Source organism: Camelina sativa, chromosome 17 (genome assembly GCF_030686135.1).
Source record: "Camelina sativa cultivar CO46 ecotype springtype chromosome 17, ASM3068613v1".
Classification (NCBI taxonomy): Eukaryota; Viridiplantae; Streptophyta; class Magnoliopsida; order Brassicales; family Brassicaceae; genus Camelina; species Camelina sativa.
Window position 1 is genome coordinate 15,972,030 of NC_141896.1, and position 17,372 is coordinate 15,989,401.

Below are 17,372 nucleotides of genomic sequence, written 5' to 3' on the forward strand. Positions count from 1 at the left end.
AACCAAATTAAGTTAGGTAACCGTATCAAAAGATTGAATTAGTTTGAGTCAATTTTTACTTCATAGATATGTCATTCAAAATTTTCCTACAAAAGCACATCACATTAACTATAAGAGATTGTAATAAGAAACCTAATTTGCAAAATTGCATTCCCTCTTCTCTCCACTAGATTAAGAAGGATTCAGGAGGACTAGTGGATGGTCTGATTCTTGAAGGCATCTTTAAGAGCCTCTCTGTTTCTCGCATGAAAGAGTATTTAGGAGTTATAGACATCTCCTCCTTATCATGTTCAACGTCATCGACATCGTCGCAGTCCTCCTCAGTCTCTGCAGTCTCTGTCTCTGCATCTTCATTCACTACGACCTCATCATCGTCGTAATAAGTCGTTTTCACCTCTGACCATAAGTTGAAGTGCGGGGAGATTAAGCTTCAAGAATTGACAAGATAAAACGTGTGAGAAAGAGAGTAAAACCTATGCATGTAATGCAACTACTTTGATTCATCAGACATTTTATCATATAGAAACATAGTTTTCAATGACTTTAGTATTTTTCAATTCTATCATTTGTTTGACAACTAATGTCATTTAAAGACTGCAATTAAGATATATGCAGTAGAATTTGCATCAAATTCATCCAGTGAGTCAAGAAACTTGTATAAGATTCTCATATTGATTTGCATTTACTTCGGAAGAGAAAAATATATCTAAGAGTAAAGAGAGTAAACCTGCTAGACTTTTTCAACAAGCACGGGTCAAGCCTTTCAAAGCCACCAAAAGCACGAGAGAGTTCAGACTCCTGTAGGTCATCGAAATTGAAGGCTTCTGAGACAACAAACAGACCACCAGTTTTCGCTTGTTTAAGGAACTCGGAAACTACAGACGGAAGGCACACCTGTTCACAAACAAAACGAAAGGTTCAGCTTAATGCATGGGAGTTAAGACCACTTAAAATAACAGTTGAGCTATGACAAGAAAATCATTAAGCGTTAGTCACCATCAATGGGTTTAGTTTGTGACATAAAATCGACTCCAATGGTGTAAGCAGCGACTGAAAGCGAGGAATGTCCAGGATGGATCTCATACGGAAACATAGGACATACAAGATTGCCTACAATCACAGAAAAGTAACAACTTTAAGTTATACATGATTCCAAACGCCGATAAGCTTCTGGTAAGGGTAAGAATATTAAAAAGGATTAGTAACTAGAGACGTCAATAATAAAACAGAAGATTTCTTATGGAATAAAAAGTCATTAGATGGTCTTAAACTTGAATTATACCTGACATCCAGAATAGAACACTTGGTGTGCTTTTGGCTTCATACCATCGTTGCATGTTCTGCAATATTCCGCACACTCGTCCACCAATCTAGGATTTCAGCAAAAGTGAAACTATGTTACAACAAAGTGAAACTTGAATCAGATCAAACAATTATATTTTTTCCGGTTTTAACAATCTCTCTTTGTACCTTTTCAACATGCTAGCAACAAAAGAAGGAGGCAAAAACTTTCCACGAGACAAGTAGCTAGCTAGATAAGACACTGCACTCATCCTGTTAAAGTACAGGGAGAAAACAAAAGCATAAACAAGTGGTGATTAGAAAGAGTATTATCATGCAGAGTAATCTTTACCACAAAGAATAAGATGAACTCGCCTATTAAGTCGAGTTGTGTTGCTGGAGAGATATATCTCCAACAGCTTACTGGCAAATTTTACACCACAATTTTCAGGATCTAGCGAGCACGCATAGAACATCAGAAACTGCAGATGTAAGTAAAGTGAGTCTAATGCCGAGAATCAACTAGAGTGCTACAAAGCCTACAATGACGAACTTTATAGTATGTAAGGTGATAGCTTTGATTCCTACCTGTGAAAATTTTGTTTTGCACGTGTTCAGAATATAGTTCTCAAACGACTCAAAGAGGATTTCAAAAACCTACGTCAAAATGAAAAACAGAACCACCAAAGGATTAATTAATCTACCACAAAGGAAAGAAAAAAATATGTTGATGAAGTACCATTTGGTGCCATACCTCATCCAACCGACCAGAGTTTTGACAAAATTTGAGATGTTTAAAAGATCGGACCATCAATTTGTCCAACAGATCAGAGACTACATTTCCATGTGAAGTATATTGATATAAAGCCCCTAGTTGAAACTGTAAAAAAGTATCAAATTTATAAATGATGGCTTCACCAGGAAAGCAGAGGTCATGTCCAACATTTCACAGTTAAAAAAATGGCATCTTGTAATCTAGCAACTCTGCATAGATAGCAAAAAATACCTCGTCTCCTTCATTCATAGTGCTTTCAACTGCATATTCAAGTTCCATATCAAACATGCCTCTATTAGAGTCATCTTGGAGAATATCATCCGATCCAATTTCCAACTACAAAGATGCTTTAGCATATCATTCACTCACTTAACTTACTGCCTACATTTGTATAGACAAATTTACATCTACTTACATCCAAATCTCGCAACCTCTCCATCACCACCATAAAAATCATGCTGCCAACAACTTTTCCGAGTGGGCTATTCTCCAACTTCAACAGGTTATCCACATATGTCAATGTCACTATAAACTACAAGAAAATAAGATATTTCTCAATTTTAACCGACGATATAAACTCACTGTTACATTGTCTATATTTTAACCCAAAACAAAAGAGCTTACAGAGTCCTTAATGTGAATTTTAGGCATTCTCTGCGCAAGTATAGGCGCTAATTTCGAGGGAGCAAGAGGAATTAGATAAGAAATCTTGTGAAGGGCTTCATGCACCCGCAAATGAACTTCCTCCTTCTTTTCATCCGTCACAGAAGGAGGTGGAATGAAATTACTTACGAGCATATTCAAACAAAGGTCCAGATATTTCCCACTAGTAACGGCCTAATGATGGGAAACAACAAAAGCACAAAATGTTAATCTCTTCAACTAGATTATATATATATATTCATTGAAATGAAGGGTAGCTGCTGAGCTGTGTACCAGTGATATGATTAGGTCCACCAATGCATCCATAACGTTAGGTCTATGATTCCACAAGCTCATTGTAAAAATCTAATCACAATAAATGGGATTAAATTCAGAGGATCTGTATCAAACAACGATTAAAATTATATGGATTCAACTATAAGCTCATGCAAAAAAAGGAACTTACAGTAGAAAGAAGATCTCTATGATGAACTACATCTATGCAAGCAACAGATCCTGATAGAACTTTCAAGAGTGTCTGCAAAACGAAGATATTTTTAGCAACGACAAACTCAAAACAAGAATTGATTGTCATAATGAGGGAGGGAAAAGGAACACACCTCAAGCTGCACCACTGCATCGAAATCAGAATATTTAGGGTACATCATTCCAATAAGCTGAGTATAATGGTCGGTATCCCCCTGAATTTTGAGAAAAGAAAACACTTTTAAAGAACACAAACACGCATATATATACTTTTGTGTGCTTGGAAGATCTGCAATACTCACATTTTGGACAGATGCAAGCGCTTTTCTAACGGCATGCACCAACTGTGTGTCACTATATTCAGTGTTTTCCACAGGATTTGAGCAGAAAGGAACACTCAGAACTGCTTGTGCTCCCATTATCTACTAATGATGAACATAACAATCCATCACAATACGCAGAGTAGAAAAGTAAAATAGATTTTTTCAAATGGGGAATAACGAATCCTAACAATTTGCTTCTAAGCCAGGAAACGAACGCATGGTGTTGAAATCGAAAACCAAATTCCACTATAAAAAAAAAAAGTTTAGACAACTCACAACGATGATCAATTGTACTCGCTCTGCTTCACTTTAGCTATGCAGCCTCAGGTACCAGAAGATAGCAAATTTCGCCAAAATTTCAAAAATTTATACGAACCCTCGAAAACGTTAGAGGGTTAAGCTTGTGTGATTCTCCAACGTCTTCTCTGTGTGGGCTAAGGAGGCAGAGGAAGAACAAATAGACAAGTTCGATGGATCCGCTAAACCCTCGAAATAACCTTTAACTCTTCTTTATATACTTAAAGCTAATGACGAAAATACCCCGTGTATTTGTATTTGACTTTTATATTCAGTGTTTGTTACTCCCGGAAACAAAGCTCAAGATTCAACAAGAAAGGTCCGCCTGTCTAGGACTCGATCTTGGTACTAACCCATAACGATCAAAGTCAAATCGGAGAAACAAGAATCAAAAGAGTGGATTAGATTTAATTCAACAAACTTCATCATTCCAAACACATTTACAAACTACAAAATCTCTCTAACGCTTTTCAAGCAATGCACAAAAACATACATTAACTAATCTCCAAAACAATATCAACTCTTTCAAGTTTGTTTCATCATCACACTAAAAAAAAAAAAAAACTCTGCATATAACAACCTATTTTTCAGACAGCAATCTTGTAGATGACTGCAACCGGAATGTTAACAACATGACCTCTATCTCCAAACAGGCCAATTCTCCCAAAACTCGCCATTGAAACATTCTTCATCGCTCCAAGGACAACAGTCAAGACCCGTGTCTGCCCGTTTCCGATTGTAAACTTGGCAGGTGAGACCTTAACGGAGACTGAGTCCGGTGCCTTCCAACCGACTTTATATGTTTCGTTTGTAGCCGTGGTTGCAATATTAGTGACCCATCTTAGGACTGTTCGAGTACCAACGAGCTTAGCTATTGTGACTGAAGGTAGGTTCAGGTCAGAGGCTGCGAGGGAGGAGTTGTACGCCGAGCAGCTTTCACCAGTGTAGTTCAGAACAACCGGAGATGATCCGTTGATGCCACAAAGAAACTTCATGTATTCATTGTAACCTACATTTGCAGCAACACTTCATATCAGTTGTTGATCTCATATTATTTAATTGAGTTTGTTTAAAACTTATTATGTGAAAACGTCACTCCTTTTCTATATGCTCAAGGTAAAGCAAAAAAAAAAACTGAGCATTGGGGGTTAAAGAAAGCATTTACCTATGTCGAAAATCAAACCAGGGTCAAGAGCTGCAGTTGCATTGACGAATCCGCTACCCATATCAAAAGGTGTTGCAGGGGACTGACTAATGTCAGGGTTTAAGACAGTGCGTTGTGCCATTATATGCTGACCCTTTCTGTCTGATAGAGAAGCTGTTGTTGAAAGTGCGGATGCAATGGCTGCAGGAGTGAAATGTGGGAACTTCTGCTTGATGAGCGCCGCAATACCTGTTACATGAGGAGCAGACATGCTTGTCCCTGATTCCATAGCGAAACGCTCACCTAGATATTGCCAATATAAGAGCTCAAAAAGACTAGTAGAAACACAGAATGGGAAATGTTATAAGGAGAAATGAGAATATGTGTACCTTGGAAATCAGTTGTACCAATGCCGAGAGGACTCCAAGCGCCCCATATAGCGTTTCCGGGAGCTACTATATTGGGTTTCATTATATCAGCATCAACGAAAGAATCATCTTCTGGGTCAGGTCCCCTAGCAGAGAAGTACATGACCTTAGGAGCTGTAATGCCATAGGTAGGCTTCATGCCACCAACAATTCTCGCAGCTGACGCAGATCCAACAATTTTGCCTGAACCATTTTCCCTCACCAGAGAAGAATTGTAGTACCGTAGTAAAGCCTGCATGTAGACAATAGGAAGAAGTAAGTTACAATCCTGTTCAGAGTGTAATAGACTACTTCGCAGTTAAAGATTTTGATTATACCTGAGAATCTTGAGGAGAGGAGATTAGAATTCCCGGGATATCCATTGGAGTTGAAGTCATCTGAAAACCAGTGGCGGAAGGATCTATATAGAAGACAAGGCCTGCTGCTGTTAAGTTCTTAGCTGTTATTAAGGCTTGTTTAATGGTTGAGACACCTAATATGAATCGGACAGTATAACTGCAGACGAGGATCTTTCCCTGCACCAGCTTCTGATCGAAGCTACTTGAATCTTGGCATTCCCCAACATATATAGCATCCATAACAGTTGTACCATTGCTAAGCGCATGTGTAGCTAATATAAGTTTGTGCATTGTTCTTGTACCAGCTAATAATAACATGAGAAACGGTAAGGTCAAGTCGAGGAGGATATCAAGAAAGAAGAAGCAAAGCTATAAACAACGATGGATTGGCTTACATGCGAGTCCAACTCCAGGAACAGTGACATTATTTCCAAGGATTATCGAGTTAGTATATACTCTATCATGAGATGTAGCTCCTACTGTAAAGATCCATGGACTGAAGGAAGACATGGTCTTAGGAGCTGGTCCTGTGTTTCCAGCTGCTTGCACTACAAAGATCCCAGCTTTCACAGCTGAAAACAATGCCATATCGATCGGGTTGAAGAATGTAGCAATACCAGGAGGACGTCTATTTGGTGTGATTGATAGGTTTATTATGTCAACTCCATCTTGAGCGGCCTGCAAAAAGAAAACATCCATAACCATGTCAAATATATCTAAAAAACGCCTCATCAAAGTTTGTCTTACAAAGGTACCATATTTAGTTTAGTTACCTGATCTATGGCTGCAATGATATCTGCAGCAAATCCTCCAAACCTCTTATACAATGCCTTGTAGACAGCAATACTAAACAAGAAAAGACAAGACTTCAATTTTCAACGAGTTGTCTCCAAAGTGAATATCATTTTGTGGTATCGACTTACTGAGCACGAGGAGCCATCCCACTGGCATTCCCAAGGTGATGACCGGCAACTACCACCGGGATCCCATGATTACCAGCTGCAACAGAAGCTGTGTGCCTGAACAAATCAACCAATATCAGACTTAACCATTTAGTAGTTAATTAGCATTTGAGTGGTTTATATACACTTACGTGCCATGTCCTTCACCATCAAATGGTGAAGCATCGTCCTGAGTTGAATTCAAGACACCTCTACTGAGAGCAGACTCAGCGAAATGGCGTGCTCCAATGAGTTTCCTATTGCAAGAACCGGGAGGGAAACCACTGGTAACTTCACAGACGCCAGTAAACCGAGGAGGAACCGTATATGTATGCCCCAGGATTTTGTCACTAAAACTAGGATGAGTGGGATCAATTCCAGTATCAATAAACCCTATAACTACTCCTTCCCCTGCATACTCATAACCTCCATCACGAAGCCAAGCTCCACGAGGCAAACCTAAGAACTGTGGTGTATGAGTAGTTGCTTTCTCAACCGAAAAATCCAAAACCACATTGTCCACTTCTTCCCTAGCCGCAAGTCTATCCGCCTAAAGAAGAAAAGAACCCGGTTTGGAAACTCATGAGCTCAAAACAATGAACATTTAGACATTCATATACTGTTTGTAAGACAATGTGAGTACCTGTTTTTGGGTAAGAACAGCTGAAAACCCATTAATGAGATAGTGGTAACTGTACAGCTTAAGATAATTCTCATTTCTCAATACTTTTCTCAACAACGAATCATGAACTCTAATAATAGAAGCACTTCGGTTCCTATATGTATAAACAAAGAGATTAGGATCATCAATTAGAGCATAAAGGTTTCAACTTGGAGCACAAATTCAACAAGCATGCCTTTATATCCGTTTGAGACTTTCAGGAAAAAGACCAAAGACATAAAGAGACAAGTAATCTGGGACCCAAAATTGACGAATTTTCAACATATGTCGGACTATGAAGATTAGTAAAAACAAAACAAAAAAGACCAAACCCTCCCGCAAAAAAAATCAAGCGATTCCACGAAATTTTGATAAAAATTGAAACTTTGAAGAGAAAGGTAACTTTTTTTTTACATACAATGTTCTGTAATTTTGGGATGAAGAACAAGTGGTAAGGCTTTGATTGGAGCTACTCGTCGATTCTCTGCCGGGGAAATGAACAGATGGACGGTCCTTGAGAGTGACAATGTAAACAGCAGAAGAAGCGGTTGCGTTTTGGTCAGAGTCATCCAGACAGAACACGGAGGACGAAACCAAACAGAGCAGAAACACGAAACGCACTAGATAAGACGCATCCATTACTCTTGAGCTGAAATTCTCAGAAGAAAAGTGGGAAAAAGTGGAAATTGCAGAGACCCATTAGAGCTCCATGGGAGTATAGTAGAGTAGCAGAAGCGTATCTCAGAAGAAGCAAAGAAGGAAGAAGAGAGAGAGAGAGAGAGAGAGAGAGAGAGAGTTAAGAAGAGGGTTTTAGAGAGTACAATGGTCTCAGAGTACTTTAGGCTGGAAGAAAGAAGAAAAAAGCGGTTCTCGGTTTCTGAATGTTTTTATTATTAATGCAAACTGCAAAGATCGGTGGAAGACTTTTAATTTAACTTCTTCTCACTTGTAGTTTCTTATTGTTTCCAAGTGTGTTTATGCTTTATAATGCATCTGTATAGCACCCTTTACTATACTAATATATAATGATCATCTTTGTTGTCTTTTATTTCATTTTTGGCCCCTTCAATATTCATCATTCTCAAGTGTTTTTATATGAAACAATTATAGATATATTCATTTATTTGGCACACATACACATAAGTAGCAGAAAAAAAACAAATTCCAAAACCCCACTTCTTGTTGATTTGCACAATTGTACTACCATTAATCAAAAGGTTGCGTTTTGATGTCCTGCTTAATGGGTTATAAAACAAGTGAAAGTGTTCATATCTAAAAAGTTTGAGTCTTTTGGTACCTAAAATTCTTTGGTTTGTCTTTTATCTTTTAGGTGACGTTTTGTTGTATTTTCCAACGGTAAGATATTCTATGAGAAGTCGCTTTTGTTCTCTCCTTAACAAAGCATCCGTGACCCTTCTTTGACCATTTTCGGCCACTACATCAAAGCCAATGGCACCGTAACGGATTTATCTAGAACGATTAAGACCAAAATCTATTCATCCCTCGGCAGTCGGCAGCATATGAACAAATATAAACAAAGATTTAAGTATTGTGACTTTTGTCTTAATTATCTGCGACAACGATCGAGAATAAGCTGTGTGAGCTTTATATTCTAGAAACACACACATGAGATGAGGATTAAAAGCTATAGAGCAATGATTTTCACCTCATCAAAAGAAGTAGGTCCAACTTATACTTTTTAACCTTTTAATTAACACGAGTCATGACTCATTAAACTCCCTTTACATCATTGTTTTAACCGTTGGAACCCCTTTTCTTAGCAAGAACATAATGGATTCTATAGTCACTAATTCACCATCATCTTCTGCTTTGGTTTTCAACTCATATCAACACCTTAAAAAGTCACTTCTTTTATGGTATATAATTGCTTTCGTTCACTAGCATTGGATCCTTCACCCTTGTAATGGAAAACACAAAGATGGTTGAAAGACAAGAACAGTTGAATTAAGCAATGAGCAGGGCCTATCCTTGAATTTTGGTGACCTAAAGCATATTTCACTAATTTGATTTTTCATATAAAAACTAATAATTTTTTTTTTACTAAAATACTTAAATATAGTGAAAAACATTTAAAATTTTATTAAATACTTTAACAGTGTAATACAATCTAATAGCCAAGTTAAATCAAATACTTTATTAAATATTATAATATATAGTAGCCAAACTAAATCAAGTATTTTGAGATTTTATTGTTAAAAAGGGAATTAAACCAAAAAATAACAAATTAATAGAAGAAATTCAACTACTCCAGCAAAATAGAAAGAAACAAAAAAAAATGTAAAAGAAAAATGAAAAAATGAAGAAACTGCAGGGATTAGAGATTCAAACCCAAGATATTCAATATAATTGCACAATACATGACCAGCTGACATATCCAAACATTTTAAAATCTTCTCCTAAAATATTTATTATATTGTGTGGCCTAAAGCAAATGTTTTGGCTGCTTTATGAATGGGCTGGCTATGGCAGTGAACATAAATAAAGTATGAAACTTTTAACGTGTACATTAAGAACATAACATTTTACCATGATATGATACAAAACTATAGTATATGGATATACAAAAAGATTAAGCCCATTAAAAGACAACTAGGTACTAACCCGCGGTAGACCGCACTGAACTTTTTTATTTGATGTAAATTTGTAATAATTTTTGTTGTTGTTATGTTATTAATAGCTGTTTGTGATTATAAATTCTGTTTACTTATATAATAAATTTGTATGTCAACCATTTTTCTTGACTACTACAGTCGAAAACTTGTTCACCATAATTTTCTGAATCATCTACATTTAAAAATGGCATGAACATAGTGCTTCATTTACAATTAATTAAATAGGTGAAGTTCTGTGGAAATTATATCTACCACTTGAAGAGTCTAATAAATCATCGTCTCGTATTTTGCTAAACCCTCCTAAGGTGCTAGTGCTAGAGCCTAAGGTGCGAGCACCTAAGGTGCCAAAGTCCAAGTGATTGGCTTCTAAGCCAATGGTCACTTGAAGAGTCTAATAAATCATCATCTCGTAACTTGTTAAACCCTCCTAAGGTGCTAGTGCTAGAGCCTAAGGTGCGAGCACCTAAGGTGCCAAAGTCCAAGTGATTGGCTTCTAAGAACAGCATGCATGTTTTTTCATTTGAAACTCTGAACTTGATTTGTTGTTTGTTGGTATCCTTCTAAATCTTAAAACCTTGTGTCGATTTGATCCTCTTATGAGATGAGTTGTAGTTTGAGTCTTTTATTCGTATAGATTGAGTCTCAATTATATGTTTAGTTGGTCCTTCAATTTGAATTTTTCTTCTGTTTCTCATAACCGTCTTAGAAAATAAACCGGATTGTCACCAAAGCAAACCGATCTAAATGTTTCTCACACTGTACTTTCCCCCCTATGATACAAAACTATAGTACAATAAAACCTCTATAAATTAATAATATCAGGACCATGAAAATCTATTAATTTATAGAGGTTTTAGTTTATCGATAAATTAATAATTATTAATTTATAGAGAGACTTCCTAATTTGGTAAAAAAGAATTTAAAATAAGATTTAATTACTATAAATGATATTTTTATAAAATCAATTACAAAGAAAATAACAATTATCATGTTTTGAAGATAATGATCAAAGATGTTTATACATCAAAAAAATTAAAATGAACTATAATAAAAATTTATGTGTATATATATACATATATTTAGATAATTTTATATAATTATTAATTTATACTATTGATGAGACCATATATTTACACATGATTTTAAAAAAATATTATTATCTTATTATATTATCGAATTGTGTTCAAAATTATAATAATCCCAAGTTGGGACTGAAGAAATATATTAATTTATAGAGACTACTAATTTATCGAGTATTAATTTATAGAGGTTCTACTGTGTATACAAAAAGATTGAGCACAATGTCTATTAGACATCACCCCGTTTCCTTAAAAATAAAACTACGTGGCGTTAATTTTGAGTATATAGAAACGTTACGTAGTTTTTATTTGTCCATCCACGTCGGACGTTGACGATAGCCGATAAGGGTTCAACGACACGATTGCCTCTGATGATTTCGAACTTGAGTTACAGAAAAAATCAGTAGAGCTTTAGTGGAGAATCTCTAAAATGGCGGTGATGGTTTCGACGAATGCTTTGGTAAAGGCTTCGTTTTTAGATGAAAGTCGGAATTTTTTCTCGAAACCGATGTTTCCTCAGCCGTACTACTATAATTGCCGACGAGTCGTTCGTCTGAAATCGAAGACTAAGGTAATGTTCTGCTTGAACTTGAACACGAAGGAGGCAGGTTTTGAATTCAAACCCAGTTTTGATCAGTACCTGCAAGTAATGGAATCGGTTAAAACAGCGAGGAAGAAGAAGAAATTGGACAGATTAAAAGTTGAGGATGACGATGGTGGAGGTGGGAAGGGTGATAGATTTGATTCGGATGTGAAAGGTGTGAGGAGTAAGAGTGGGGAGCTGAAGGATGAGAGTTCCAGGATGAGATACTCGAGGCAGGAGATGGTAAGTGATATACGTAATGAGAGAGGTTTTAATAGGAGTGAAGAAAGTGGAATTCATAGAGTAATTAAAGATGTGAAATGGAGTAAGAGTTGTGAATCTTCAGTAACTGTGACAGAAGATGATGGCTTTAGGAGTAGGTACACAAAGCAGGAGTATCACCGTTCCTCTGATACATCTAGAGGGATTGAGAGAGGTTCTAAAGTTGGTGAATTGGATCTTGTTGTTGAAGAAAGGAGAGTTCAGAGAATAGCCAAAGATGTAGGATGGAGTAAGAGTGGTGAATCTTCATTGACTGTGCCACAAGATGAGAACTTTAGGAGAAGGTACTCGAAGCAGGAGTATCACCATTCCTCTGGTACACCAAGAGGGATTGAGAGAGGTTCTAGAGTTGATGAATTGGATCTTGTTGTTGAACAAAAGAGAGTTCAAAGAATAGCCAAAGATGTAAGATGGAGTAAGAGTGGTGAATCTTCAGTGTCTGCGCAAGAAGATGAGAGCTTTAACAGAAGGTCCTCTAAGCAGGAGTATCACCGTTCCTCTGGTACATCTAGAGAGATTGAGAGAGGGTCTAAAGTTGGTGAATTGGATCTTGTTGTTGAAGAAAGGACAGTTCAGAGAATAGCCAAAGATGCAAGATGGACTAGGAGTCGTGAATCTTTAGTGACTGTGTCAGAAGGTGAGAGTTTCAGGAGACAGAATCCAAAGCAGGAGATGGTGAGGTATCAGCGTTCTCATGATACATCCAAAGGAGATGGATTGGATCTCTTTGCTGAAGAAAGGCGAATTGAGAGATTAGCCAACGAGAGGCATGAATTGAGAAGTAGCAAATTGAGTAGAACCAGGAGCATTGGTGCTAAAAGAGATAATGATGATGATAGCTTGTTTGCCAATGAAACTCCTGCCTTTAAGTTTTCCGATGAGTCCAGTGACATAGTGGACAAGCCAGCTACTTCACGAGTCGAAATGGAAGACAGAATCGAGAAGTTAGCAAAAGTGTATGTCTTTATGCTATTATCTAGATTTAGTTCAACTTCTTAGAGTACATAGAAGATAAAACGTAGGAGGTACATAATGAATTTTCAGTTGGTTATGTGCTACTGTACATGAAATTAGGGAGTGAGATTAGTACATTTCTCATGCAATTATCACATTCAGCTGAACTTTATGTTAAGGAAGTTTATTTCGGTAGGTTGAATGGTGCAGACATCAATATGCCTGAGTGGCTGTTTTCCAAGGCGATCCGGAGTGCAAAAATCAGATATACGGATTTCACTGTAATGAGACTGATCCACTTTCTAGGGAAACTAGGAAACTGGAGACGAGTTCTTCAAGTCATCGAGTGGATTCAAAGGCAAGACCGTTACAAATCGAACAAGCTAAGGTAAGTATTTTACTGGCTATTCTAAATGTGAGCTGTGGATATATTGCATTGGTAGCCCATTTGATTTCACATGTAGAAGTTCAGAATCTTTTTTCAAAGACGTAAAACTGACAAAAAAATATTACCATTTCTGATTCAGAATCGTCTATACAACTGCACTAAACGTTCTTGGTAAATCAAGAAGGCCTGTGGAAGCTCTCAATGTATTCCACGCTATGCTGGTATAATAACCCTTGTGCCATGCTTGTATGTGTTTTTGTTGCTTTTGATTTAGTCTGAGTTAATCTTTTTGCTTTCTTTGCCAGTTACAAATTTCATCATATCCGGATATGGTAGCATACCGTTCAATTGCAGTCACACTTGGACAAGCTGGGCATATCAAGGAACTCTTCCATGTTATTGACGTAATGAGATCTCCACCTAAAAAGAAGTTCAAGCCAACAACACTTGAAAAATGGGATCCTCGGCTTGAACCAGACGTTGTTGTTTATAATGCGGTTAGTAATTTTTATAATATATATATATATAGCCTACACTTTTTCTCAGAAACATAAAGTCACCCGACTGATGTGAATGCTGGACATCTAACCACAGGTGCTCAATGCATGTGTTCAACGAAAGCAATGGGAAGGAGCATTCTGGGTCTTGCAACAGTTGAAGCAACGAGGGCAAAAACCTTCTCCTGTAACCTATGGCCTCGTCATGGAGGTGAAAATATCTCTTCGTCTCATAACAATCAATATTGCATATCAACACTATTGAGTTGTGGATTTGTATTATTGTCTAAGCAGGTGATGTTAGCATGTGAGAAGTACAATTTAGTTCATGAATTCTTCAGGAAGATGCAGAAATCTTCTATCCCTAATGCTCTAGCATATAGAGGTATTTTTGTAACATCAATGTTCTTTTCCTTTAGATTATTAGTATTTGAATTCCCTAAGAGTGACCATTTGTACCTGTGATCAGTTCTTGTTAATACTCTATGGAAAGAAGGTAAAACCGATGAGGCCATACATACGGTTGAGGATATGGAAAGCCGTGGTATTGTTGGATCAGCTGCTCTTTACTACGACCTTGCTCGATGTCTTTGTAGCGCAGGAAGGTGTAGTGAAGGGCTCGATATGGTAAATTTTTGTAAATCCAGTAGTGCTTAATTAAGCTCATTGAGAATTTGATATTTAAAAGGCTGATATTGATCATACCAATCCAATGTCAGCTGAATAAGATATGTAGAGTTGCAAATAAACCTCTCGTGGTGACTTACACTGGCCTGATCCAAGCATGCATCGACTCAGGAAACGTCAAGGATGCAGCTTACATCTACGATCACATGAAGAAGGTCTGCAGCCCAAACCTGGTCACTTGCAACATAATGCTTAAAGGTTATCTACAAGGCGGGTTGTTTGAAGAAGCGAGGGAACTTTTCCAGAAGATGTCAGAAGATGGAAATCATATACAAAGCAGCTCTGATTTCGAATCAAGAGTACTGCCAGACACGTACACATTCAACACGATGCTAGACGCTTGTGCTGAACAACAGAAGTGGGATGATTTCGGTTATGCATATCGGGAGATGTTGCGTCACGGATACCATTTCAATGCGAAACGCCATCTCAGAATTGTACTTGAAGCGAGCAGAGCAGGAAAGGTAAAAAAAAAACAAACCTTTATGAGACAAGTTGAAACATTTTGACTTATGTTATCATCTTGTCTGATCAACCTCTCACCTGTGTGTCTGTTTGTGATCAGGAGGAAGTGATGGAAAGCAACATGGGAACACATGAGACGAAGTAAAAGAATCCCGCCATCACCTCTAATTAAAGAAAGATTCCTTAGGAAACTCGAGAAAGGCGATCATATGTCGGCTATATCATCTCTTGCTGACCTTAGTGGCAAAATTGAGGAGACAGAGTTACGGCATTTTCAACTTCAGCATGGTCCAGGGTCTTGTCCCGGTTTGAGCAAGATTCAGTTTTGAGGTTAATGGACGATGTGAACAGACGCGTGGGTTCGAGAAGTGAGTCTTCGGATTCAATTTTTGGGGAATCTATTGAATTCTTGTAAAGAGTTTCTAAAGAAACAGAACACAAGTTTTGTTGTAAGTTAATTCTTTGTGAATCTTAAAGTTAAAAACAAACGCATGTTCTGTTTTCTTAAAAGATAGGAAATGCTTAGGGAGAAGGGTAAGATAATGACTTTACTTAATTACTTTCAAACATTCGAACTTACGTTAAGCTTTTGAAACTCGTACGACCGAGTGGGGATTCACGTAGCTTAAATCAACAAAACAAATTCAGAAAACTTCAAACTAATTATATAATTTTGGAACGTACGTGAAGGGGATAAAGTGCGTAAAGCCACCCAAAAGGACTAATTTAGTCAAGAGGAGACGTGAAGAAATAGAAAAATTGCATGTCTCGGAGCTAATTATATATTTTTCAAAAAATAAATAAATAAAATTAGAGAAGGGGGAATGTATCATGTAATTGTGTGGTAGACGAAGAACGATACTATTATAAAAGAGTCAACGTGCATGGTCGCTTTGCTTCGTAAAAATGCAATATAACAAACTTTTTTTTTTTTTGGTAAAAGGTTAAATTTTATACCAATTTTCAGTTTTTTCTGTACAAAATGCAAACAAACAAATACATTAGAACGGAAAGCTTATACAAGCAAAATAGCCGGCCAGAAGCGAGGACGAGGAAGTCGTCGATCCTGCAATGGAGACAATATAACAAACTTTGTCTAATGTAATGAACTAATGAAGTCAAACACACATAAATGATAAACCTATTACTTTCTGATTTCATTAATCACCAGAAAATTAGTTTATATATATACAGTAAAATCTTTATAAATTAATAAGGTTGGGACCACCAAATTTTATTAATTTATAGAGGTTTTAATTTATCGATAAATTAATAAAATATTAATTTACCGATAGATTAATAAAATATTAATTTATGAAGATATTTTTTTCATTTTCATAGTTTTGAACTTTTTTTATTAAAAATAAGATACTTTTGTTATAATTTACATCTTTAAAATTTTTTCTTAATTTATAATTTCAAATATCGTAAAATGATGAATATCAATAGTTTACTAGATTATTCACGTGAAAATGATAATATTTAGAGATTTAGAGTTTATAAGAAAGTGTTGTCACTATCCTTCATGATGAAGTCCAAGAAGAGATTGCAGTATCTTTAGTACCAATTATACGTAAAGATACAACTATCACGTCTAGGACGCACCATAATTTTTGGACGCAGGTTAAGAAAACAACACAAAAAGTTTTTTGATGCAATGAGAAAAAATTATAGATGAGCTCCAATAAAAATGCAAATTCAAGAATAAGCAAACAACAATAGAATCATATTTCACTAAATTTTTTTAGATATATATATATATATATATATTTGGTTTATATCATTATTAATTTATAATATTTATGGTACCATATTTTTACATAGAATTTCAAAAAAAAAGTATTATTTTATTATTTTATCAAATTGTGTCATTTTTTACACCGGCCTAACTCGGGGGGGGGGGTGGACCAGCAAAAATTATTAATTTATAACGAATATTAATTTAAAGAGTATTATTTTATAAAGATTCTACTATATATATATATATATGCATTACATGCAAGTATGCAACTATCTTCAACAATGAATGTGTGATGACGATTTGATTTAGAGGCTTAGAGCGATGCCAAACAACTTGAATGTAATAGAGTTGAGCATGTTAGAACAGGTGGGTAAACACATCAATCATCACCACTAAGCAACAAAAGATATTGTAAAAGAAGCTTTTGATCAATTTATAATTTGCTTTGTAATTAGTGGGCATACGATAATTATTGATTATTCTTCTATATATCCACAAACTGATCATAGGAATTTTCAGTTTTATCGTTTAAAGTGAGTTTGCAAAAGAAGACTCTCTCACATAAATGTTTGTTTTTTGACTTTTTCCATCTTTCTTTCCATGGTTTGGTTTGAATTATTAATATAGTCACTAAACTGCATTAAAAAAAAAAAACTAAAGATCACCAAAATGCCTAAAGATCACCAAAATGCGAAGTACACCAATACGGTTTCACAAATCAAAATCGGGAGATATTTTTGAGTCCAA

General features: G+C 36.2%; 2 protein-coding genes and 1 pseudogene across 4 annotated transcripts; 1 reads left to right on the top strand and 2 right to left on the bottom strand.

Moving 5' to 3' along the window:
- Positions 1 to 42: 42 nt before the first annotated feature.
- On the bottom strand, positions 43 to 4,191 carry LOC104757443 (RNA polymerase I-specific transcription initiation factor rrn3). Of its 2 annotated transcripts, none has more exons than XM_010480179.2 (16): positions 3,784 to 4,191; positions 3,487 to 3,606; positions 3,319 to 3,399; positions 3,165 to 3,236; positions 2,993 to 3,064; positions 2,681 to 2,893; positions 2,472 to 2,588; positions 2,288 to 2,392; positions 2,036 to 2,161; positions 1,870 to 1,938; positions 1,657 to 1,763; positions 1,471 to 1,554; positions 1,283 to 1,370; positions 997 to 1,110; positions 728 to 894; positions 43 to 428 (listed from the first exon to the last, which is right to left on the bottom strand). In XM_010480179.2, the coding sequence occupies exons 2-16, from the start codon at positions 3,601 to 3,603 to the stop codon at positions 167 to 169; spliced, it is 1,794 nt and encodes a 597-aa protein (XP_010478481.1). In that variant the 5' UTR covers positions 3,604 to 3,606; positions 3,784 to 4,191; the 3' UTR covers positions 43 to 166. The 2 variants fall into 2 exon arrangements, with proteins under 2 accessions (XP_010478481.1, XP_010478483.1); XM_010480181.3 differs by having other exon boundaries at positions 3,487 to 3,609; positions 3,784 to 4,027.
- Positions 4,191 to 8,356, bottom strand: LOC104757444 (subtilisin-like protease SBT2.1). Its single transcript, XM_010480182.3, has 10 exons — positions 7,735 to 8,356; positions 7,299 to 7,431; positions 6,808 to 7,205; positions 6,638 to 6,733; positions 6,488 to 6,560; positions 6,110 to 6,392; positions 5,694 to 6,019; positions 5,338 to 5,608; positions 4,970 to 5,251; positions 4,191 to 4,813 (listed from the first exon to the last, which is right to left on the bottom strand). The coding sequence occupies exons 1-10, from the start codon at positions 7,953 to 7,955 to the stop codon at positions 4,392 to 4,394; spliced, it is 2,505 nt and encodes an 834-aa protein (XP_010478484.2). The 5' UTR covers positions 7,956 to 8,356; the 3' UTR covers positions 4,191 to 4,391.
- A 2,987-nt stretch (positions 8,357 to 11,343) lies between these two features.
- Positions 11,344 to 15,394, top strand: LOC147923840 (pentatricopeptide repeat-containing protein At1g30610, chloroplastic-like; annotated as a pseudogene). The gene is made up of 9 exons (XR_015586537.1): positions 11,344 to 12,849; positions 13,044 to 13,235; positions 13,375 to 13,456; positions 13,541 to 13,732; positions 13,830 to 13,943; positions 14,027 to 14,117; positions 14,202 to 14,359; positions 14,452 to 14,883; positions 14,985 to 15,394. The product of XR_015586537.1 is annotated as a pentatricopeptide repeat-containing protein At1g30610, chloroplastic-like (transcript).
- The last annotated feature ends 1,978 nt before the right edge of the window (positions 15,395 to 17,372 follow it).